We start from the raw sequence: 24428 nt of genomic DNA on the forward strand, positions 1-24428 counted from the left end.
GATTAGTATTTCCTCAGCATTGGTTGAAATGGTGTTTTGTTACAGTAGAGCAGTTTGGGGCAATCCATACCTGTACCTGTGATACATAAACATTGGAAGAAATTATTTTTTCCAGTATCTAGAGTGAAGCAGAAGTGAAATAATCTGCATAGCATGACACAGCAGGTTGGTATTAGGGCAAGGGTAAAATCAGACATGTAGTTTAATGACCTGTGCAGTAGATTGTACTGCCTCAAGCTTAAACACCTGAAATAGAACCTTCAAAAACACCACTGTGATTTAAGAGAACAAATTTCATAGACCTTGTGCTCCCCTATAATTTAAATGTTCAAAAAAAGAGCCATTCAGGGTTTTTATCTTGTCATTTTCTCCCTGAACTATAATGTGAGTCTGGCAGCAATTCTAGTTTCCTATTGTTCCTTTTCCTGCATTTGGTCCACAAAAATTATCAACATGAACTGCTTATGTATTTGTATTACACCTTGCATGAAGGGGTCTCATCTGGACTGTAATACTAGACAATAAATCCAAATGATAAAATCAACCAATTTCTAATAAGCATACACTTGGATCCATCCAACTTAGTATAAACTCATAAAAGACTGGTAAAGAGGCTAGTGCAGAGTATTATTACCAGAGATATGAAAGGAAGCATATTTTTAATGTATTAAGGCATCTGGAGATTGTGATATGAAGTCAAACTGAGATTTAACACTAGCTTCAGTAAAATCAAGGCTCACAGGAGAAGACAGGGAATTACTGTTCTGCTGTTGAGGTATGCAGCTTTGGTAATAGGACAATGTCGTTATAGATTAAATTATATGTTAAGCATGATCAGAAAACTGTTGGGAGCCAAGGGCTAATGAACTATTAATAGTTACTGTAATAAAAGGTTAATCAATTATGTGTTGTTCTAAGAACCCATTAGGCCTGTGAGACACATGAGGCATCTCTTTTTCAAACCTTTATGTCACTTATGGATGTGCTGACACTAGTAACAAGCACTGTTTGTATTTGTTTGTAAAAGCAGTTAGCTGTTTGTTAATATTTTATAAACTTTCTTGGAAAATATGACTTATTAATGGCTGCTACACATCCCTTACCTGGATTCACTTCAGGTAAGTTTTGCTTTAAATTGAGGAGTCCAAGAAGCCCTGGGTTCTGCCTAAATTGCCAGAGTGGAAGAATTTGTATTTTGTGATTGAAGGCTGAGTTTACAAAGAGTAAAGTGAGTCTAGATAACACTGTGATTACAGATGTCAGTGATACCCAGCTTCCTGCTGTCAGTTGCTACCAAATGCAAAGTTGCTACACTGAAATACAAAGATATGAATAGGGAAATAAATGATGCTGTAGACAAATGTTCATTGCAGACCAAGCAGGACAATTGACGTGTGATGAAGCTGTACTGGTATATTCCGTCAATATTTTGTCTTGTATAAAGATGTTCATTGACTGGTTTGTCTAGCCAGCTTTCCTGTATTGCATTTTTTTTCCTTTCAATGTAAATGTATACTCTTTTCTGCATTCAAATACCTGGTGTTACATTTTCTAATTTCCAAAAGGGTTCCCTTGGGCTAGCCTCCTTTATTGTTAGGCTAGCCTCCTTTATTGTTATGCCTGGGGAAGTACTTATGTATTGGCCAACATTTCAGTTAGCTTTCAGAGAGGCTTAGAAGCCTGAAGACCCATGTTTGGGGTTTGAGCTTCATTGGCAGAGCTTACTGTAGGTTCTCTTGGTGCTGGATTTGGGTGTGTTTGAGTCACTGTAGTTTTTACTGTTTCTATGGAGTACCAACTGATGGAAAGGAAGAAGTCACCCTGCCTTTTGGCAGGACAGTTACCTGCTTTCTCTCTTGAATACTGCATCTTGCTTTTAAGTAATTTAAAAAAAAATCCAACACAAACCTTAAGACAGATCATTTACTTCTGCTGTCAAGATACTGGAATGTACATTCAAGATACTTCAAGGTTTAATTGTTCACAAGTGTATGCTTCAGAGTAGTGAGTCCTGGTATCTGCCGGGCTTTCTGCAGCCAGGCGAGATAACCCTAGTGTGATGATCAGTTATAGAGGGTGACTACGTACTACAGCATGAGCCACAGCATTTGCTACTTCATTCTTTCACTGGACGATAAGTACTTGACATTTTAGTATGTTAATTAACAGGTGCCTTTTATTCCTAATACTGGTCATTCTAATGTTGAATTGCTGTCGTGAGACTATCAAAAGAAAATAATCTTACTCGGTAGAGAAGTCCCTATCTGCTAGGAACGGAAGAGATCAATCTGTTGTATGCCTTCTGTCAAATCATCGGGATTTCATATTGAGAGGAATTTGGCTTTTTATCGTGTTTCCAAAAGTGTGTTTAGAATATAAGGTGAAGAGAAGAAAGCAACATGGACATGCTGAGCTACAGGGTGAGTTGCTGATGCTGCTCTCGGTACTGAAGCTAATTCTGGGTAGGGTGTACTCCGGCACGGTGTGTTGCGGTGGCAGCAGCGGGGGTCGGTGGGTGGTGCCGGGGCTCACTGGGGTGGATGTAAGCGACAACCCGCTCTTCAGAAATAACCTCCCAGCAGCGGCGTGGGGGCACACCAGCGGGCTAAAAGACAAACGCGTTGCAATAGGAGGTGGTCGCAGACTCCGTTGGGCCAAGGGCACATCTCAGTGTTCACCGCTCCAGGCAAATGGATGACTTTCCGCGTGAGCATCTATTTTAACGATACCGGCTGCACTCCCTAGCCGTGCAGCAGAGCGTGCACCCGGCAGCAAATGGGAACCAGCTCCTGCCTCTTCCCATCCAGGCTGGAAATTCTTTGCAAGCGCCCTATGGGAATAGTCAGGGAGGGAAGGAGAGAGGGAACGAAGAGCGTGCGCGAGGAGCAGGTGGGCCCCTCGGTAGCCCCCCCCATACGGCTCCGGCAGCAGCCGGAGCGGGCTGTCCATTGGCGGAGCGAGCTGTCATTCCGCGGCCGAGCAGCTCCGCCCGCCGGCTGCCTGCTGCCGGGTCTGACTGCGGAGCGCTGCCCGGCCGCGATGGGCAGAGGCGGGGACGGCACCGGGTACAAAGTTTGCGGTGTTCCGGCTCCGCGCTGCCCGTGGCCCTGATGCCCGGGGGGGAGGCGGCGCCTGCAGGCAGCGGGGCGCCGTGCTAGGCTGCTGCCGGCGCGGCTCTCCCAAAGTTTCAGCTATTTTAATGTCCTAAAGCCCAGGATTCTAATTATCAGCCCTCCCTACCCCCACCTCTAGGTAGGCGACAAATATTTCTATTCTGTGGATTAGAGAACTTTTTGCATGGAAATTTACTGAGTTCCGAGTGGTGTCCGTTTCGGGGAAAGGATTTATTTTCATCGCAGTTTATTCTTGTTTTCTGGATCACAGGATTTTTGGAGCTATATGGAGGGATCTCAGGATGGTGTGCACCAGGAAAACCAAAACTTTAGTGTCCACTTGCGTGATTTTGAGTGGAATGACTAACATCGTCTGCCTGCTGTACGTGGGCTGGGTCACCAACTACATTGCCAGTGTTTATGTGAAAGTGCAGGAGCCGATCTCAGAAAAAAAGTTAGAGGAAGACAAAGGGGACACTTTAAGGATTATAGAAAGGCTGGACCATTTGGAAAATGTCATCAAGCAGCACATCCAAGGTACCACTTTACCCCGCTTGCTTTCCCTCCCCTCCCCTCCCCAGCACGCCGCTTGCAGTCTCCATCGCCCCCTCCACCGCGCTTGTTGTGCGTACGGGTGAGAGCCATGCTTCAGCTCGGAAGAGCCGGGGGCTGCGCGGAGGCTGCGGTGCGTGCGGGAGTGCGGGCGGTCCCTTCCCGGTGCCTGATGCGAGGGGCGGCTGGGAGCGATGACCTGCCCCGCTCCCCTCTCTCCTGCTCCTTTTCCTCCTCCTCCTCCTCCGGTGGCGGTCTTTGCAGGGGGGGTCCCCCCCCGGAGGAGAAGGGTCTGTGGGCGCCGGGGTGCCGAGGCGAGTCGGCCGGCGGAGGGCTTCGGGGCGGCCCGATCGAGCAGCCGGGCGCCGGGCTGGGCTTGGCCTGGTGCTGTAATAAGCCTGACCCCAGCTCCGTGCCTGGCTGTGTCTTGCTCAGTGGTGTTGCTGTAGTGCTGGGAGCCACTTGGGATTGTAACTGGGGCAATCTCTAGTTTGTGTAATGCCTTTTTAAATGTGATCTCCTTTTAACGGAGCTGTGGGAAAATGGAAGTGGGTAAGTGGTGGGGGAGAATATGATTACTTCCTAGGAGTCTAGCGTTTTACATGACTTTGCTGGATGATCTTTGGTGACTTCCTTTATATTTTCATCACCGGTGTAGCATCATGTAGTCATGCCATCAGTCTGCTAAGTGGGCTGGGTAGTAAGAAGGGTGAGGGTAGCTTCTACACTCAGATCTCTCAAAATTTAAAGGAACCATAATCTGCTGCTTCTGCATAAGCTCTACTGATTGTTCAAATCCTAGTTCTAGTCTCCTAAATATGAAAAGGGAGAGCAAGCCATCTGGCAATGGATACCTATCACCAGAGTAAAAAACTCTCACTTCCAGGCTGTTTTGGCCAGCTTGTCTTCTGAGAGTATGAAGGAAGGTGGAATAGGCTAATCCTGTGTGAATTTGGCAACCCCAGTTTGTCAATACTCATAAATTTGCAGCACTGTTAAAGCCCAGCAACTTTCCTGTGACTTGTGTTTATATTTCTTTTTAAATATGACACATCAGCATTCAGTTTGGATATGCCTTTATTTCTCAGATAGTCTTGTCATCTTGGGTAATTAGTGAAATACTACTTTTTTTTTTCCTGGAGGATGAGTTACAGGAGCTCCTGCAAATTTGAAGTTCTCTCCTGCAGTCCTTAGGTTTTTTCTTGATTCCTGAAATGGATTTTAAGACTGAAATATATTCTTGTCTGTGTGCCAGTGGAGTGCACTGTGGAAGCATGTCTGAAGGCAGGGATTTTTTAAAAGGTACTGTTAAGAGTTAGATATGTGAAGCTGATTGAATTTCCATGTGAGGATGGAGCATAACTCCTTTGGGTTTGCTGGTGTGAAGTTCAAATACTCCTTTTTCAGGGAAAATAACACTGTCCATATTGGCATGTTCCTTTGGTCAGTGGTTCTTCTCCTGTAGTAGCAGAGAAAGGTATACTTAAATCAGAGGAGAGTATAGCATGGATTAGAGCATAAACTTTTTGTGACTAGGCATAAACAAAACCAGAAGGTATTTTCCTGAATAACATCTGTATGAAAGCTGAAAGTCTTCTAAAGATAATTAAGTGAACAGTTTATTACTAAGTACTGAAATGTATTTAAGGGGAAAAAATAAACTTTACAAAGTTCTCATCCCGTAGTGAAACCACTTACTTTTAAAGATAAATAAATGTTTATCAAATCATTACCCCAGAGTGGATATTCCCTGCTTTTACTTGCCAAATTGTAGTAACTGGGGCTCACAAGAAATTTCTGTGTCAGAGATAGCTGAATAAGATGCTAATCAGATTTTGCTTAGCACGGTGGGATGCTGTGTATTCTCGGTCATGGTGCAAAACTCATTTGAAGTCTTCGGAAGGAATATCCCAAACTGGATGGGATTGGGAAGAGTTTAAAGGTCAGCTTTGAGATTCATTGCCACAGATTGGGTAAACCAGCTCCATAACGGTTCTGGCTAGTGTTCTAAGGGGTACCTATAGTTTGCTATTAAACTTTTCCTTGGACCACTTTTTTTATGTTGGAGAAAAGTGTCAATAGCTCCGATGTTCTGCAGTGGTGAATGGACATGAAATTAGCATGGATAATAGAATTGCATTCCATAGGATATCCTGCAAAAACCAGAAAGCTTTGTTTTATGCTGTATTTTACACATGGGGTTACGCTAATATTTAATTTTAATTTGTTTTCTCATTGAATTGTTTGATGAGATGGCATCTGGGAATTCCTTTAGCATATAAATTGCAATCTTGTAATATTTTATTAAGTGTCCTGGAAATGAGAAGGAATAAGAGATGCTTTCATATAAGAGGCTTTTCAAAGTATGCTTTTGAAAAGACATTTTCATAGCAAGAAAAGCAATAGATTGAAAAGAGATTTCCAGATAAGAGAAGTTCATAGAGAATGGAAGTATGCGTGGCTTGTATTCAGAAAGAACAGTGTGGAAAGAGAAGTATTGGTACTGGTATTGGCCAAGAATGAAAAAGTCTGAATGCACAAGTATGTACCTGCCATATTCCACATCTTTGCTGTATGTTCCCACTTCTGCAAATGTTGAAAGACAGTAATTTCACTGCATGCTTCTGGGGGATGGAAATGGAGTAAGAGCATGTGTGCCTGCTCTGCCTATATGGTCCTTCTCTGCTTCCTTCTTTCCTCATGTGTTATTTAGGTGGTTTTATCTATGGGTGTGCTGCACAAGAGTATAGTGACTTATGTGGTAGGTAGTTTGGGGCAGGATTGGCAGTACTGCAGTCTAGATGGGCATTGTGGACCACAGAAAGAAATACTGTGTGTAGTGGAACCATGATTCTGGATCTTGAACTTAAAGCCTGAGAACTGTGAATCCTTGGCTTCTGACCTGTCACCATTTGCAGGATGGTTTTGGTCAAATCACTTTACCTTTTTACAGTGATGATGACCTGAATGCTTTTCTGGGGCAGTGTGTTGTGGTGATTGGGGTTGTGTTAACATCTCAGTGCTACCTGGCTAGTACTAGAGGTTCTCCCCACCCCGAATTTTAGTAGGAGGCATATGTCTAGCAGGCAACCCCCTGAGGGAGCTTAGTTTCCGCTTCCTTTTGAGTTTGCAAACAAGAGGGAATATTTGTTGAGATAAATTAATGTGTGTGAAGGGTATGTTCTGTTAAGTTCACAAGGCACACACTGGTTCAGAAAACCTGAAACACTCTCATTCAAATCAACACAAGAGTGCTTCAGACAGATCACAACATGTTGTTCTTCTTAATAATGCACTGTGCATTGGCTCTGTCACTACAAAACTGCCCTGAGTTACATGTGCAGTTGGAAGACCATGTGAGCAGCGGGGGTACTCTTAGACAGTTAGCTTGTAACAATGACAAGGCGCAAACACTGGCAAAAAGGAAGCAATTTATTGTTTTCTGCAGCATGTCTTTCAGCTGTCACAGGTTATGAGTTGAGCCTTCTTGAAAAGCTATGGGTAAGCTGGTACCACTTGAAACACCTCATGCATGTCGTCTCGTCTTACTGTGCAGTGGCATTTATTATTTTTCAGCCTTCCTAATTTTAATCAGATGATGTTTGCATTCCAGCAATATTTTAAAATGTTATGGACTATGTAGTCTATGAAATGAACTTGCTTCTCCCTGGCCCCCTTGGGACCTAAACAGAAATAATAGATTACATGCAGTTACTAGATGGAGTAGATCTAGGTTAAGGTTGTAAACACACAGTTCATTTCTGGACCAGCTGAATTTTTATGTAAGATCGGTGGATGACTACTAAGACATCTGTACAAAGATGTTGGTTCCTCATCTTTGCAAGCTACTGCCTCTGTGGTCATAAACGGTTGGTTACTGTGTGGACTAATTTGGCAAATTTGTAAGAGAGTATGTAAGAAAGATGTATGTGTTATATCTCAACCTGCTTCTTGGAATGGTTTGCTCTGTGGATTCACTTATGTTAGCAATCCCATAGCTGGATATCTAATCACCTTCTGCAATCAGGGGAGGGAGATCTCCTGTATATGATTAATTCCCTGTGTCTTGGATCAGGGGTTAGAAATTGCCTATTTTGAGTTTGGGAACTATGTCAACCCAGATATTTAATTTTAGCCATCTAAAGTTTGGGTAAGTAAATTCTGTGTTTGGACAGAATTTATCTATTGATCTTAAACATGAAGAAGAAATGTACTATATAAACCTCTGGTTTGTGATAGTTACCCTCTGCAACCTGACTAGCTAGCTGGATTCTACAAAGTCAGGCTCACTAGGATTCACACGGCCACTCCACCATGTCTCTTGTGGTACTTTCCTTTTGGGAATAATTAGTTGTTAAATTCTCCCAGCTTATTTCCCTCAAGCTTGCTGCAGTGTATTTATTCTATTGAGAAACAAATCAGCAGTAGACATTAGCACTGGGAACATAGCTCTTGCTCCACTACAGAGGGCCCTATATTCACAGGCTCTGTACAAGCAAAGAGACCTGCTGTCCCAATGTAACTAATTGCAAGAGAAGGAGCTACTTGGATATATAAGACATGCAGGATTAATCCCATTATTTTTTCTCTTTAGGCTGTGACTTCTCAAGTCATTCTAGATTGCTTAATGTCAGTGCAGATTAATTTGAATTTAACTTTCATGTTCTTCCATGCTTAGGAATGGGTGTATTAAAGACAGCCTTAATACAGTGATTTCAGCTAGAAGACTTAAATTGCTGTAAATTTTCAAGCATTGCTGGAGGTGCAGGTACTTCACGGACCGTCTACTGAAGGCATTGTGGTGTTGGTTATGTTGACTACGACTTGATAATTTATTATTGCTATTATTAAAGTTAACTTTTTTGTGCTTTGAAAATCTTTACTTCTCATCTAACGAGAATCCCCCCCTCTGCTGTCAGCTTGATTGCTCTCTAGTAATTCTTCAGGTTTATACAATGGGAATAGCATGCCAGTAGCTTTTCTTTTCTTTTTTAAATTGTGTCTTTTGAGCCAGAAACAAGAAAAGTTTTATTTGGCTGTGAAGTGAGAGTGAACAGTGGCTTTGTAGTTGGGAAAGGAATTGACCTGGATTCTGTTTCCTTCAATCTAGACAATCTCTGTAGTTCACATGAAAGTCTTTAACAAAAGGTTTAAACATGAATTGGGAGCAGAGGCTGGAAACTGTGACTTCTCTGCCCTTCGCAAGTTCTGTTATTGCTAAGCTAGAGAATTTTGCCCCTTTTCTCTGAAAAAGTTCATTTTATTTAATGTTTGTTATCTTTGTATAATGGCACAGCTTCAGTGGAACGAGCAGATTGTGTGCTACAGTCTTTGAGCAGATGATTCATGTTTTGTGCAGAGATGGGGATAACTGTTCTGCTTACGGGTGTGGACCCCACTCAGTGCTGCATTTCTGCTGCTCTGTGTCACTTTGGGAAACGTTGCTCAGGTTGTTGTAAGCAGCCTGCAGCTGTGTAGAGATGCAAACTTGTGGCTTTTCACTTTCTGCTAGACTATTATGCCCATTTTAGTACTAATGAGTGATCTGATCTACATGACCAAAATAGAGAGAAATACAGGCAAAAAGAAACATAAACCAAGCTCTACACATAGCTGCTGGGAATAGTGTATTATGTGTGAGATCAGCTTGGTCCCACTGTCATGCTCTCTCGTGGCAATACCTGCTTTTGCAGTCCAATGTAAAAAACATTCTTCCACTTGGGCATACTATGCCCTGGGGTCGGCTGTGGCCTGCTCATCAACTCGTGTGCATACAAGGGAAAGGGAAGAGAGCAATGGGAGCTGTGGCTTCTTTCAGGGCGTAAAACTCTTTGCTCAGAGGAGTGTGGTGCTGAGTTTGCTGTATAATGTGATAGGTCTGTTCTTGTTTACTGGGTCAGAAAAAGATGACTGTATCTGTACACAAGGTACACTGTCTGTGTTTCTAAAACACATGCAGGAGTGTTATTGTACATTGAGTTCAAGACTGTGTTTTGAGAGGTGAGCAGATATGCTCTCTGCATAACAACATTATTTCTGTTTTTGTCATATATTTTCTCTGCTCAACTGGTGTTTTGTAACCAAGGCATTATTTTAACATGATGTCCTGAGTTTCCTGAGGCAAAGGCAGAGATTTTCAGGAGCTAAAACCATGACTGTAATCATTGCAGTTCTCTGACATCTCTCCTTGGCTTTGAAAAGGAAGAAATGAGAATATTCGAATTTCTTTTATAAAATACAGAGTTGAAAGATCCAAGTTGCTACCTTGTAATTCTCTGCCTTTAAAATCCCAGAAGGTGTCTTCTCAAGTCCCTAATAGATTCTTGCTATATTATCTACTTAAACTGTATGATTTTTAAAAATGTATTATTTGTGTGACAGTAGCACTGTGACAGCTAGCCACAGTGATCAGTGCTGTACAAATGTGTAGTGGAATCCTTGACTTGGAGATCTTAGTCTCAATGGATAAAACCTGCAGGAGCTGGGCAGAAGAGAGGGATATAGCGAATTGGTATGGTAAAGTTTATACAGACTGTTGGTGGCAGGTTTGACTCACTGCTGGAGTTGCTCTGGTCAATCAGGTTTCTCTTCTCTTAGTAATAGCCCAGAGAATGTCTGAATGCTGCAGTAGGCAAACATTGCAGTGTCATGTGGTGGCCACATCGGTTCTCCACCGTAGATGTTGGCCTCACTGATACAGATTTGAGACTGACAGCTCTGAAGTATGAGATTAGATATCTCCCACAATATGCATGTTATAATTAGCACATCTTCAATACCAAATAATTGCCTAATTCTCTGCCTGTATCTTCATGATCTCAGAGACCTTGTGTCGGTAATGTCGCCAGGGGATGTAGAAATCCTATTGAGGTTTTGCCAGTTCCTACCTCCTAAATCTAAACCCTTATTTTAAATGTAAATATTTGAATTTTGCTTTTCTTAGAGCTGTCACAGGTGATCTCTGAGAAAAGAGGATTTCTATAAGCAGCTTTCTGAAGAATATAAGAAAAAGAGATAGTAGTTCTGTGTTTGTTTTTTTCCTTTGTAGATAGAAGGTTATTCTAGTCTTCATTTTAGGGAGATAATATAGATTTTTAGATGGTATTATTTGCCCATATGTAATCTGGATCTAGGTAGAGATCTATTTCATGGATCATCCAACTAATGCAGTGCATTACCTGTGCCTGCTTTCATGGTGGATTCAATTCCTTTGAAGCTTTTCTTTCTGCATCGAGTCATGACTTGCCAAACTTGTCAGTTTTTCTTTTACCTACGGCAAGTATGGCATGCCCTAGGTAGAAGAAAAACTGACAGATAAACTTTTCCAGCACAGCAGACTCTGTGAGTCTGTATCCATCCATTACAGGATTATCACTGCAATAAAGTTATGGTTAGAGGAAACACCTTTAGGGATTTCTCCATGCATAGAATAAAGAGGGCTTGCAGAAGAGAGCAGAGAATAGTTTTCAAAATAACTTTGTTCTATTTGTTTGTGTCTCTCTGAGGTATTTATAATTTTACCAGCTGTGTGTTGCATGATCACATGATGCCTGCATTTCCCTCTTCTACTTGTGCTAACAGGAATATTTTAAGTTGCTCAAGTGAAGGGTGGGGGAGTAGCATGCTGTAATTGCTATGGTATTTCTGATTAGAAGATGTGCTCACTTTATGTGTAACGATTTGCAGGATGAAGAGTGTCAGGGAGGAAAGAAGTACAAAAAAAGCTAGAGGCTGTGTAAGCATACCTGAATGTTTTATCCCTTTTTAATGAATATGAAACTGCAGTTACTGAGTGGAAACTATTGAGTTGCCACTGGTGTCACTGAAATTGGTGAAACTAGTGCTACTGAGGTTTCTTCTATGCAGAGGAAAGAAGCAGCACACCATTTCTGGTTCTGTCTGAAAGCCTTTCACTTACTGCTCTCAAAAACAGTTTCACACTTAGTAGGTTATTACAAATATTTCTTACTAATTAAAGCCAAATCTATCAGTCACAAACACGAGACATATCTGTTTGACTTAGTTTATATAGGTCTTTTAAAAAGTGTAGTGTCTTCTCTGAACTAAGAAGTATTTGGCTTGCATACAGTCAGAATATCAAGCATGTTTCATTATTGTTGGCCTCCAATGTTATAATCATGTATTGTGGATTTGATCTTGGCTTTTCAGGAGGTGGTAGAGTTAGTACTCTGTGACTTTATGGCATGATGTCAGCCATAAGGTATTATGACATCATTAAACTTAGATGTCATTGAATGAGGTATTTCAAGCTTGTGTTTAGGTAATATTTTCACATGCTTGTAAAGTCATATAAAGTTAAAATGAATTTCAAACTGTTTGACATAAAACATTCAAACCAACAATAAAAAAATCCCTTGCAGGTTCCAAAGGGATGTCTGAAGCTGTACATATATCCAGGAAAACCACTGAATAGATGCTCTACAAGGAGCAAGGCCAGAAAGAGCAGTAGCAAAATGAAAACAGAAGACCTGTTTGGATAGATCATTCCCACTGGCAGCTTTCATTGCTCTCTCTTTCATTGCTTTTGGTATAGAAACATTTTAATCTCATAGATTTATTGGTGTATTTCATATAATGCAATTCTGTCAACATGAGTTTTTCAGCTTATGTCTGACATGAAACCAGTTTAAAAGTTTTTTCATAATGCTAATTCTAGTTTATTTTCATTTAAATAGTGAGAAAAAATATGGAAATATATATACAAATATTTAAGATATTTAAAAATATTACCTATATTATAACAATATCTCTCTATACAAATGTATGTATGTTTTTTTGATGCTTACACTAATGATCTGTATGTCATTTTTTGAAGGTGAGAAGGGTCTTTTCACCATTGCCTTGTATGGCCTGATGTGGGAGAATTTGTAAATGATAATGCAACCAATGAAGCAAGAACTTGATCAGATCAAATGGGAGCATGTTTACATAATATCTCAGGATGGTGGCAACACGGAGAGACTCCTGCAGTCCGGAAATACAAAGGACAGAATTATTGCCTGAAGTGTGTTAGAATCAGGTTTTCAGACAGTTGTTAGTGCATTCTCCAGTAATTGAGTAATAGCTGATGGCTAGAGTGAGCACTGCACATTTCATCACTTACTAGTGGAGACAATTTTCAGGATGATTGACTGCTGGAGGAGCAGGTAGAATACTGGATCATAGAGTAAATTGGGAGCCACACTACTGTTTTCTTATTTGAAGGAGTAAGCAAAGATGAAGCTTTCTGTGTTACAGCTTCTAGCTCTTGGGGGTAGAATTTTTAATTCAGCCCTGGACCATGTTTTCATAGCTAAGAAATAAGGTGCTGTTGGAGAATTTTTAAATTTAAAAAAGAGTAAAATTCCTTGTTATGAGGAGACCTGTAGACTTGAAAACACATAATTGAATGTCGTAATGTGTGAAACATTCCTTGGCTCCTTGCAGTCACAACATGTCAATATGTTTTTGTCTCCTTGACAATATGTAGGAAATGCCTTTGGTTTTGCAAAATTGCATGTAATTTCTCAACATTTCTTTTGATTCTATTGATTAAAGCTTTTCTGCCTTGCCTGGATTCATAAAATAGGAAACCATCTGCTAAAACCAGACTGGCAACATTCCTGAAAATTAACCTTAAAAAAATATTTTCTAAATATACTTCAAAAAAATGTTCCTATTTGTGTTTTGAGATGAAGAGGAAAACAAAATCTTTTTTCATTAACTGGCAAAAGGTTGCAGTACCTGGTCCAGTATTGGCATTGTCTTCATACAGTGAAGGAAGGGACAATGACTGTGGAAAAAGAAGCACAAAGATACCAGCTGATTAGTGCAACAGTGTCATTGCAAATGCTGTCCCATGTGGCTGCGTGTTTACCACCTGTATCAGTTACACAGGAATTGATGGCTAATCAGCCCCAAGTACCCTGTGTGCTGCTGCCAGCAGTGAAACATGCTGATGGAAGTTGTATGCTCTTTGGATGTAAGTGTAGGTTATAGAGTAATCCCCATCCCCCCCAGTTTTGCTAGTACAGTGAGGTGGAAATATAAACTGGCATGATCATGGAGAGGGATTTTTTCCTTTTTTTTTTTTTTAATTATACTTTGTTGTACTCACCAATTATTTTCTGATTACACTTTGGTATTATCTTTGCATGAGCAGCTTTTAGTCTGTGAGTGGCTGTGCTGAAATGGAGAACATGCTTATATGAATAAGAATTCCTAGTATGTCTGTTGGGACAACAATAAGCTTCTTGGCGTGTTAAGACAAAATGTTTCTGCATTTAACCTAGCTTTTGTGGGTGGTTTTCTAGGTAGGAATGCCATGTAACTTCCATAAAGTGTCAATTAGCTGCCCTTGGGAAAGTAGGTATAGGAAGGAAGGGTTATTCAATACTCTGTGTGGAATGGAAGATAATTCTGGATATTTGCTTCTCCAGCAATTGGATACCTGTATTAACTGGGCAATTAAGGCAAACTTTAAATAGTAAAGCCACCTATGCAGGTCCTGTGTATTTGCACCCTTTCTGCTACTAAAAAGATAGGAGATCTTTATATGAAAGTGAGAACAAGGAATTTCTTGTAGGGGCTGCTTTCCCTTACATTAGAAACCTGAAGATACTGATAGATAATACTTTGTTTTTTTCATTCTTTCCACATAACAGAAGGTCCTTGAACTAAGTTCTCAGTCAGTGTGAATATGCTCAAAGTTGTTGACCTAAATTCTTTTCTCTGTTGGACTCACATAAATTGCTGTCATCGCTGTGCTGCATTAATTCATACATCTGAGGTACTTTGAGACTCACTCCACTGAGTGGAATGATCTGTGCAGAACAGTATAGAAAGCAATAACTCACTTGCCCTCTCCCCTCTCCTGCCTCAGAATTCTGTCCTGGATATCCACAGGCCACACTGGGATTGAGAAGGATGCCTCTTACTTGTCTTAGATCTATGCAGTTACTTTTCTGGTATCACTGTGTAAGCAACTGGGTTGGAAGCACAGAGAAGGGATGGGAAATAAGAATCAAAGTATCCACAAGTATAAAAGATAATGTAATTATTAAAGGGGTTATGTGAAATACTGTGTCATATTACAGGCAGTGGTGAATACTTAGCAGTGTGTTCTCTGCTGTCTATTTTTGAAAGTTGTGCTTAGCTAACACCTGGATAGCCAGGCTGTTCTTGCCTGACAGTGTGTTGCCATATAACACACTGCCTGTTTTTATAATGAGCATGGTGCAGAGATTGTGACAGTTTTAGCCCCAATGGCAAGTTATGACGGTGCAAGGTATGACAGAAAAATAACAATGTAGGATGTAGCAGCTTAGCTTTGCTACGTTAATTTAATGAAAAAGCATATTCTTCCTTTTTTAAAAATTAGTGTATCTCTTTATTTAATGTTCATGCTACAGATTTATTAAGAGTGACTTTGAATTTGCCTTTCTCATCTGGATGGGAACAGATGTTATTTTCTCCTAACTTCTCAACACCTGGAACTGGCAAAATTCCCCAAGCTCATTCAGTCATCATCCAATGAGCAGGGGTTATTCAAGCACTTTAACTCCAAGGGACAGTTCAACACAGGGTGGGGGAAAAAAATACCATTTTCATTGAATTTTGAATGAACTCAGGAGAAATCCTACTTATTTCATCAGAATTAGTAGCTGTGTCTTTTAGATTAAAAAAAAAAAAAGGTAATTTGATTAAGTCATACTTGTCCCTCTCTTCAGGACGTGAAGTAAAATGGAGCTTAATAGTTTCCTTAAGACCCAAGTTTGAACATGATAAACCACAGGTTTTTGTTGCTTCTTGGGAAGGAAGATAAACAAAAGCTCCCTCTGTGTGGTGTTTCTTCTCAACTGAACTGCACACCTGTACAAATACACTGCTTGAGTCATTCCCACTTAACTGCAGAGAACAGTGGAAGCAGTGAGGTGGAGATTAGCCCTCTTAAGGTAAACTGATGGGATATTCAACAACTCTGGCATGGCTTTAATGCTGTTGTTAGCATAAGAATGCACACATAACCACTGGAATGGTTATATGAGGTGCTTTATTGCAGTGCTGGGAAACCAGGGGCACTCACCCAAATCTGGCTTCGACCTTGTCACATCGGGCTAGCAATTTATACATCAAAAGTTTCGCAATTAATGCATATTCAACCTAAATTGCTACCTTAACTAATACATATACATTAGGGATTGCCTCATCAGCCTCTTCTGCGCTTGCGCAGCCCCCCTCTGGTGGTCATCCTGATGAAGTAAGGAGTCTTCCTCAGATGAAGTAAGAAGTCTTCCTCGCTTTGTCCTTTTCACCTGTCTGTTCTTTGGACAGGCCCCAGCCATTATGTGGACTCCAGCATTCTCTTGTTTTCACTTGGCTGCCTCTGGTCAGTCTGCATGTTCTGCTTGGATAAGGTTTTACAATACTTTCTTAAATCCACCCGTGCCTAAGTTACAACTAAGGTACAAAACGATTAACTAAGGTACAGAACAGCAAAATCAAAGACCTACTATTGATTTGCAAACTTTCAAATATAACTATTTCTAACATAAAATTTCACCCTTTTTCTAACACTGTTGCTACAACCCCTTTCCTGCAGTGTTTGGAACCTCAATGTGAGGAACATCAGGAGTGGAAAGCCCTGGCTGAAGAAACTTCATATTAAAATTTCACACCTTTCAGTTCAGGCTTCCCAAGGAAAAGCTGTATATTGTCCTCGTGAGGACAAGTGGAAGTATCATGATTATTTATATTTAGGAAAATTGAGATGTGAGCATGGTGTTTTGGCAGCATAACTTTTCCAAGCACTGTGCTCAGTATGTTTTTAAGGTATCTCATATCTAGCAGTGTTAGAACTTGCCTTAGCAGCTCCAAATCCAAAATATAAACTAAAATGGCAATTACAATTTGGATTGAAATTTAAGTAGTTAAAACACTGCAGCAATGCCACCTATGCTGCCTTGGTGAGGCTGCATCTGGAATTTTGCGTCCAGTTCTGGGCCCCTCAGTTCAAGAAGGACAGGGAATTGCTTGAAAGAGTCCAGCGCAGAGCCACAAAGATGATGAAGGGAGTGGAACACCTCCCTTATGAGGAGAGGCTGAGGGAGCTGGGTCTCTTTAGCTTGGAGGAGACTGAGGAGTGACCTCATCAGTGTTTACAGATATGTAAAGGGTGGGTGTCAGGATGATGGAGCTAGGCTTTTTTCAGTGATATCCAGTGATAGGACAAGGGGCAGTGGGTGTAAACTGGAGCATAGGAGGTTCCATGTGAACATCAGGAAGAACTTCTTTACTGTAAGAGTGACAGAGCACTGGAACAGGTTGCCCAGGGAGGTTGTGGAGTCTCCTACACTGGAAATAATCAAGGCCCGCCTGGACAAGTTCCTGTGTGATGTACTCTAGGTTACCCTGCTCTTGAATGGGGGGTTGGACTAGATGATCTTTCGAGGTCCCTTCCAACCCTCGGGATTCTGTGATTCTGTGCCAGGATATGCTTATGGCCCAGTGAAGAGCATGATGTCCCACACGACATCCTTGTCCCGAAATTGGAGAGACATCAATTTGATGGATGGACCACTCAGTGGATAAAGAACTGGCTGAATGGCTGCACACAAAGAGTTGTAGTCAATGGCTCAGTGTCTGCCTGGAGAACAGTAACGAGTGGTGTCCCTCAGGGATTGGTGTTGGAACCGGTCTTGTTCAACATCCTTGTCAGTGACATGGACAGTGAGATTGAGTGTGCCCTCAGCAAGTTTGGTGATGATGCCAAGCTGTGTGGTTCTGTTGATAGCTGGAGGGAAGGAATGCCATGCAGAAGGACCTTGACATGCTTGTGAGGTGGGCTGATGCCAACCTCATGGAGTTTAACCATGCCAAGTGCAAGGTCCTACACCTGGGTTGGAGCAATCCCAGGCACAGCTGCAGGTTGGGCAGAGAAGAGATTCAGAGCAGCCCTGTGGAGAAGGACTTGAGGGTGTTGATCGATGAGAAAATGAACATGAGCCAGCTTCAGTGTGTGCTCACAGCTCAGAAAGCAACCGTATCCTGGGCTGCATCAAAAGGAGCATGACCAGCAGATCAAAGGAGGTAATCCTGCCCCTCTACTCTGCTTTCATGAGACCTCACTTAGAGTATTGTGTAGTTCTGGTGTCCTCAACATAAAAAGGACATGGAGCTGTTGGAACAAGTCCTGAGGAGGGTCATGAGTGTGATCAGGGGACTGCAGCACCTCCTGTATGCAGACAGACTGAGAATGTTGGGGCTGTTCATCCTGGAGAAGAGAAGGCTTCATGGAGACCTCATAGCAGCCTTCCAGTATCTGAAGGGGGGCTATAAGGATGCTGGGCATGAACTCTTAATTAGGGACTGTAGTGATAGGACAAGGGGTAATGGGTTCAAACTTAAACAGGGGAAGTTTAGATTGGATATAAGGAAGAAGTTCTTTACTGTGAGGGTGGTGAGGCACTGGAATGGGTTGCCCAGGGAGGTTGTGAATGCTCCATCTCCGGCAGTGTTCAAGGCCAGGCTGTACAGAGCCTTGGATGACATGGTTTAGTGTGAGGTGTCCCTGCCCATGGCAGGGGGTTGGAACTAGATGATCTTAAGGTCCTTTCCAACCCTAACTATTCTACGATTCTATGGTGACTTCCTTTTTATTTTTACCTCTGTATTAATCCTGCTCTTTAAACATTCATAATAACTTAAGAGTTTTCAGTTAGTGGGCTTTGCATAAAAGTGGGTAGGAAAAGGTAAGTTCAGTCATGCGATGTCTCTTATGAGCATGTAGAGTTCCCATGCTGCCTGTCTCTTTGGAAAAAAAGGGAAAGAACCCATAAGTAATGGTTAACCCTTGCCAGTAGTGGCAGACTTTCACCATGGGACTGGAGACTCCTCTTGAAGAACCTCATCAAAGGGAGAGTGATCTTCCACAGTACTGACTTCTAGTAGAGTGTCTTTCTACAACTTTGTGTTCAAGTTAATTCTACTTCAACATCCTTCCTTTCTTTAGGATTGCCTTCAGATTTGAGTTTTTCTTCTTCCAAAATAGCTAAGGGGCTGTTCACAGTTCCTATGCATACAACAAACAGGCTGTATGTATAGATAAGCTCTTTCTTTTTTGGTAGGTTCTCTGATAGTAAAAAATGTCTGAATACTCTGAAGCTTTTTTAACATAAATGTCTGCCCCCTCTTTACTTCGTCTGCTCTTCTTTGCCTTGCTGAGTAACTTTGTGCTGCTTAACCAGACTTGCTTGTATTCTTAAAAGGGAGAAAAGGGCAGGTGGACACAGGCTTGTCTGGAGCTTACTCTGTGTGCCAGTTAGTGCAGTTGCCCCTCTCCCCTTCATACCTTTACGGAGGATGGACTTGTGCACACATCAACAAAATAGCTGACATTATTGTCACACACTACCTTATGTGTATATGGTTCTTCGCGGTTGTGCCGATTAAGCTCAAAATGTGCATTATTTGTGGTTTTAGTTAAAAGTTTAAACTGCCATTTTTTGTGTTTTTGAAGGTAAGGTTAGGCTCCTTATGTTCTTGTTATACTGCATTTTCCAGAAGTCAGGAAGGAGGTGGTTTCTCCATGATACTTCTTTTCTGCTTCTGAAGAATACCATTGAATCCCTCAGTCTTGAAGCTGCATGTAGACTTCTTGCAACAAATACTCCAAGGTCTGAATGCAGGTTGTTTTCTCAGTTGTTTCTTGTATGCAACTTCTTGAATGCCTTTGTTTATTTACGTGTACATTTTAAATTCGCTTTTGACTGTCATGATGTGATTTAGAGCTGCCTTTCCCCTAATAGAAAAAGTACTATCAAATCAGTGGACAGTGTGGGTAAACCACTTCAAATGAGAAATGATGCCAGAAGTGGTGGCTGTCAGAGGAGCAGTCTTTCAGTATAGTTTTTAAAAACTTGTAAAACCCATTTCAGTAGGTTCCTTTAGATATGTTTGGAAAATTTCTTCCATAAATGACTTTGCAGCCTCGACTGCTTAAGCTCCTTTAATGCATGTTACTTTTCTTAAAAAATAATAAATTAATCTCTTAAATTGCTTAAGGTATGCCTCAGAATTTTGCCACATGTGCTACTGGTTTTACAGTTCAGATGAGAGAGACCCCAGGAGTTAACACTATTTGCAGTACTTCCATATCTTATGTACATGTGTTGTATATAAATCTATTTGTAGATAGTCCATAATATTTTAAAAAGCAAGCAGAAAAGCTTAAGATTATTGTAAGGATGTTGATGCTTCCTTGGACAGCAGTGGTGATACGGAATGTTAGATTACACTGCTGTCTGTTTAGCAGCACCACGTTGAACTTTCTCTTTATAGACAGATGTTTGTTTTTTCTTGAATTAAATCATTCAGGAGTAGATGTGTCACTCCAGTAGGAGAGGAGTGATTTCCCTGGCACAGAAGGTGGGCTTTTTCCTGTGAATGGGATGGCTGTCAGTAGCCTAGTTTGTGCACTGTTAGCTGAACTGTACATTCTGCCTCAGCAGCAGCCTGAACTGTGACTCAGTAGTGCTAACATCTACACGTCTGTGTTTCTCCAGAGCACAGGGGCTGACAGTTGTACTAAATGTTGTTCCTTTCTAGCAGAAATTCAGAGCTGTGCCAGCAGTATGTTATAATTCTGTTGTGTTAGTGGAGGTGCTTCTGCCTGTGGGCAGTTTACATTCAGCACTTATTTGCTGACTTCACGTATAACATTTTTGTCTCAGATTTGAAAGTGTTGAGTGCACTATATCATCAAGCTATGTAGTCATTCCTAATAAGAGAATAAGAGGTAAAAGACCAACTAATATAAATTCTGGGGAATTCACACAATAAAGTTAGCTGCCCAGGGAGGTTGTGAATGCTCCATCCCTGGCAGTGTTCAAGGCCAGGTTGGATGAAGCCTTGGGTGATACGGTTTAGAGTGAGGTGTCCCTGCCCATGGCAGGGGGGTTGGAACTAGATGATCTTAAGGTCCTTTCCAACCCTAACTATTCTATGATTCTATGATTATTAGTAATAGTTGCATTAAATGGAGGGTTCAAATACATACTGGGTTATCTCATAACCTTTCTATCTCTTAGTTCTGAATCTGAATTAAGAAAGCAATGTTTTGTTTATCAGTCTGCCTTTCTAGTAACTTTGGAATCTAGTAGTCAAAGTGATGGGAATCAGAGGTTAAAAATCTTGGAAATAATTATATCCTCATGAGCCTCCCACAGGTAGTAGGGGGGAACTCTTTAGGTATGCTGCTTTGCCAATTGAAAAGCTCCATTTATTCATACTCGCTATCAAGAGAATGTGCATAGAAAAGAGGACCTGCCCACCCGCGGTAATTTCCTAAACATTAGAACATTTTTAGAAGAGCTCACATAACTTTTAGAAGTAAGTCCAAAAAAAGCTGGCATTATCAATTCTTGTGCGTAGTCCTCTGAGTTATTTAATTGTGGCCTAGGTCCGTTCTAAGCTTCCTGAAAAGAATTCCTGTGCAGAACATGGCCTTTCCATTCTCCTGACTGCAACTTCCTGATTTGTACTGCAGCACATGTGCTTTTTTTTATCAGCTAAACTGAGTTCTGATTGCAGATGGCTGAAAAACTGGGACACAGCAAAATTAGCAGCAGTATTAATAAATGAGACAGAAAGCGTACTTCTCTACTTTCATATAATGTTTAGAATATCTTTGGAGCTGATCATCCATTTTCCGCAGCTACAGCTTTCCTCTGACAATGAGGGGATCATGGTTTTTCAAAGGTCGTGATTAAGGAGTAGAGTGGTTGTTGAAATCCAGCATCTCTGAAAGTGGGACAGTGAAACATGAAGCTGAGTTCTTGTTTTCAGGAGCCCAGTGCCCAGTTTGCAACAACATAATGTGAAAATAAGCGAAGTCTGGATGGGAAATTCCCAGGCTGCATGTGGATGCTTGCAGAGTCAGTGGAAAGGGGTGTGCTTTTGACAGGCTTTGGGCTTAATTTTTATAAGATTGGAAATGTCAAAACATCTAGTGTCCCTGTGATACTTGGTATGTACATAGTCTGGGGGCAGACTGTAGTGGGTAAGATGTAGAAAATGAAAAGAATCATTCTATGCAGAAATGCTTGTGAAGTCCTCCTGAATATTTCTATGTGTGACTGTATATATCTGTAATTTCTATCTGTGACTATGTATTATGTATATAAAAACATATTTAACTGTTGTGAAACTTCAGAAGACCTAATTTGAAGAAAAAAAACCCTTCAGATACATTGTTCGGTGCAACATTACTGAAGTAAAGTCGGTAACTTTGTAGTCAGTATTTTGCAATAAGGTCTGCGAAATATTTTATAAAGAATTTGTTTTGCTGTAGGGTTGTGTGGGTGTATCACTTTAGAGGGTCGAACAGCTACTAAGACAACTAATTACTTTGTGGCTTACAAAGCCACATTGTTGTACTAGGTGGGTAATTTAGATAAAAGTTTCAGTGTTTGGACTGATGGATAGTCATTTCTTCCACTGCCTCACTACCTGAAGATTCTTCTTGTTTGCTCAGGATGTTTCATACCCTTCTATAGTAGAGTAGCATTTTACAGCTGACATTTACAGGATGGCATTTTGGCATACATCAGACCACTGCTTCACCACTTAAGTTAGCCAGTTGATTTTTACATAGTCATTTGCCGTTCTGCAGGAACCTGAACTTCACTTCAGTAATGGGCTTTGCGCTGAGCAGACGAAGGTTAGAGTGTCAATAAGACTTGCTGATGGGCAGGCTGCAGTTAAAAACTTTGATGTACTGTTTCCTGGCATCTGTGTTTTCTATTTAATCTTAAATTAAAGTCATCTTTATAGAATCATAGAATAGAATCATAGAATAGTTAGGGTTGGAAAGGACCTTAAGGTAATCTAGTGTAGTTTACACTATCTTCACTCTGTATTAAGGTGCAAATGCAGGCCCCCAGACCATTCTGGAGGGGAATGGTAACATCTGTCTGGATTTGCAGTTCTTAAGTTTGCAGAAAGCTATTCCAAATTTCTGTTTGGATCTCTATAGCCATTAGAGCAGGATCATTACTGCTAATAGAGCGATCAGTTAGGGGAAAGATGAGTGTCTGGTGAAAGCCTGCCACTTTAAATAGCTGGGATCTGGATTAATTCTTTCAATTAATGGTCCTGCCTCCTTTTGATATTACTGCTTGTTGTTTTCCCAGCAGGTGGGGATGATTTTTCTTTCATTCTGGCACAGGTGACACATTTAGCTTGCAGAGCTGATTAATATCCCTAAACAAAAGCTTCAGTGTTTACTGTTCTAGAAAGAGGCTTGTCAAATCCAATCAGTCATTATATTTATGTGGCAAATTGTGTTTGGGATAAATTGTAAGCAGCTTGTGTGTGAATGTTTTTATAAAACAAAGCACAGAAACTTGACACTCTTCGGGGCCCTCGGCAATGAACAGAATTGCTGGAAGAATGCTTGCAGCAGGAGGAAAAGCACTGTTACCTCTTTAGTAAGTGCAGTTTTTTTGCTTCAGTAATGAAAATTCTCTCCATAATTTTGTTAGGAACCTTCTTTGTCAGAGGAGGTATTTATCTCCTTTTGTTTAGGGTCAAATTAGATGCTAACTGCTTTAGTAAAATGACAGTTCACCTTGTGTTGGTTTTGTATACAGGCACTGAGACTGGCCATTGGGACTTGGCCTCTTCTGTCACTAGGCTGGATGAAGTCCCTTTCCTTGCTTTGCATTGCACAAGGAATATTACCCTACACTTGTAAGTTAGTGAATAAGAAACAACGATTTGCAGGAAAGATGCTGTGTTTCATTTTGAGAGCAGCTTTTTATGGCATAGAGGTAGTACTGCAAGGTGGTTAAGCAGGCACGTTTGCAGGCTAGTGTTACTATGTACTGTGCAGAAAAAAAGGAGCTGTGGAGCCTGGCCTGGCAAGGAAAACTCCAATAGTCCATCAGCTTCTGGTGTAGTCTGTGCCACTACTTTGTATTCCCTTGGAAAAATTTGGGCTACCAAGTGCTTATAGAATTATGGATTGTTTTGACAGTGACTGAATTTTCTTTAAGAAAAATCTTATTCCATTTGCTGACTACAGTATGGTGGTTGTGTAAAGCATGTATTTTCTGTGATTTCGTGTAACTTAATTTAGTACTATAGCAAAGGTTTTATATCTTGTTAGGAGAACTTCCTCAAAGGAAGTCTGAAAAGCCACTGTAAAGGCTATTAAGGATGGTAGCAGTACTTTACCTGAATGAGGATTCCTGTTCTTTAAGTTAGGCTGACACCACAATAAAAGCCAAAGTAATTCATGCCTTAACAAGAATTGCCTAGCAACTTACTGACAGAAGGCATTTTTTTTTCTTTTAAATTTTCATTTAATACTTCACATGTAGATCACAAAAAACCACCCCTAAACCAAAACAAAAAACACCCCCCCCAAACAACAACAAACAAAACAACCAACAGAAATCCCAAAACCAAACCCTTAAATCTTTGACTAGAGGAAAATAAAGAAAATTCTGGTAGATAACTAGGAATATTTTGTAAATGACTGCAGGCTTTAAACATAACACTGTAAGGAACTGCAGTTTAAAAGGTCTTGAGGTTAGCATTAATTTGATAATGACAGATAATAGGAATGTAAATAGAAATTCAGATTTTAATGTATATTATTGATTGGTTTTTCAACCCAGAAGCTCTGTTTAATAATTAACACATTTCTTTTCAGGAATAGCCAATTTCTAATGTGTGCTTAAATGTAAGAACTCTTTCCTT

General features: G+C 40.9%; 1 protein-coding gene across 2 annotated transcripts in view; it reads left to right on the forward strand.

Moving 5' to 3' along the window:
* Nucleotides 1-3032: 3032 nt before the first annotated feature.
* GALNT18 (polypeptide N-acetylgalactosaminyltransferase 18) overlaps nucleotides 3033-24428 on the forward strand; it is a 244699-nt gene continuing 223303 nt past the window's right edge. For both annotated transcript variants that reach the window (XM_005141322.3, XM_031055068.2), the window contains exons 1-2: nucleotides 3033-3252; nucleotides 3385-3650. In XM_005141322.3, coding sequence (XP_005141379.1) covers nucleotides 3416-3650 — 235 coding nt within the window. In that variant the 5' untranslated portion in view covers nucleotides 3033-3252; nucleotides 3385-3415. The remainder of the gene's footprint in view (nucleotides 3253-3384; nucleotides 3651-24428) is intronic.

Source organism: Melopsittacus undulatus, chromosome 4 (assembly GCF_012275295.1).
Source record: "Melopsittacus undulatus isolate bMelUnd1 chromosome 4, bMelUnd1.mat.Z, whole genome shotgun sequence".
NCBI classification, from domain to species: domain Eukaryota; kingdom Metazoa; phylum Chordata; class Aves; order Psittaciformes; family Psittaculidae; genus Melopsittacus; species Melopsittacus undulatus.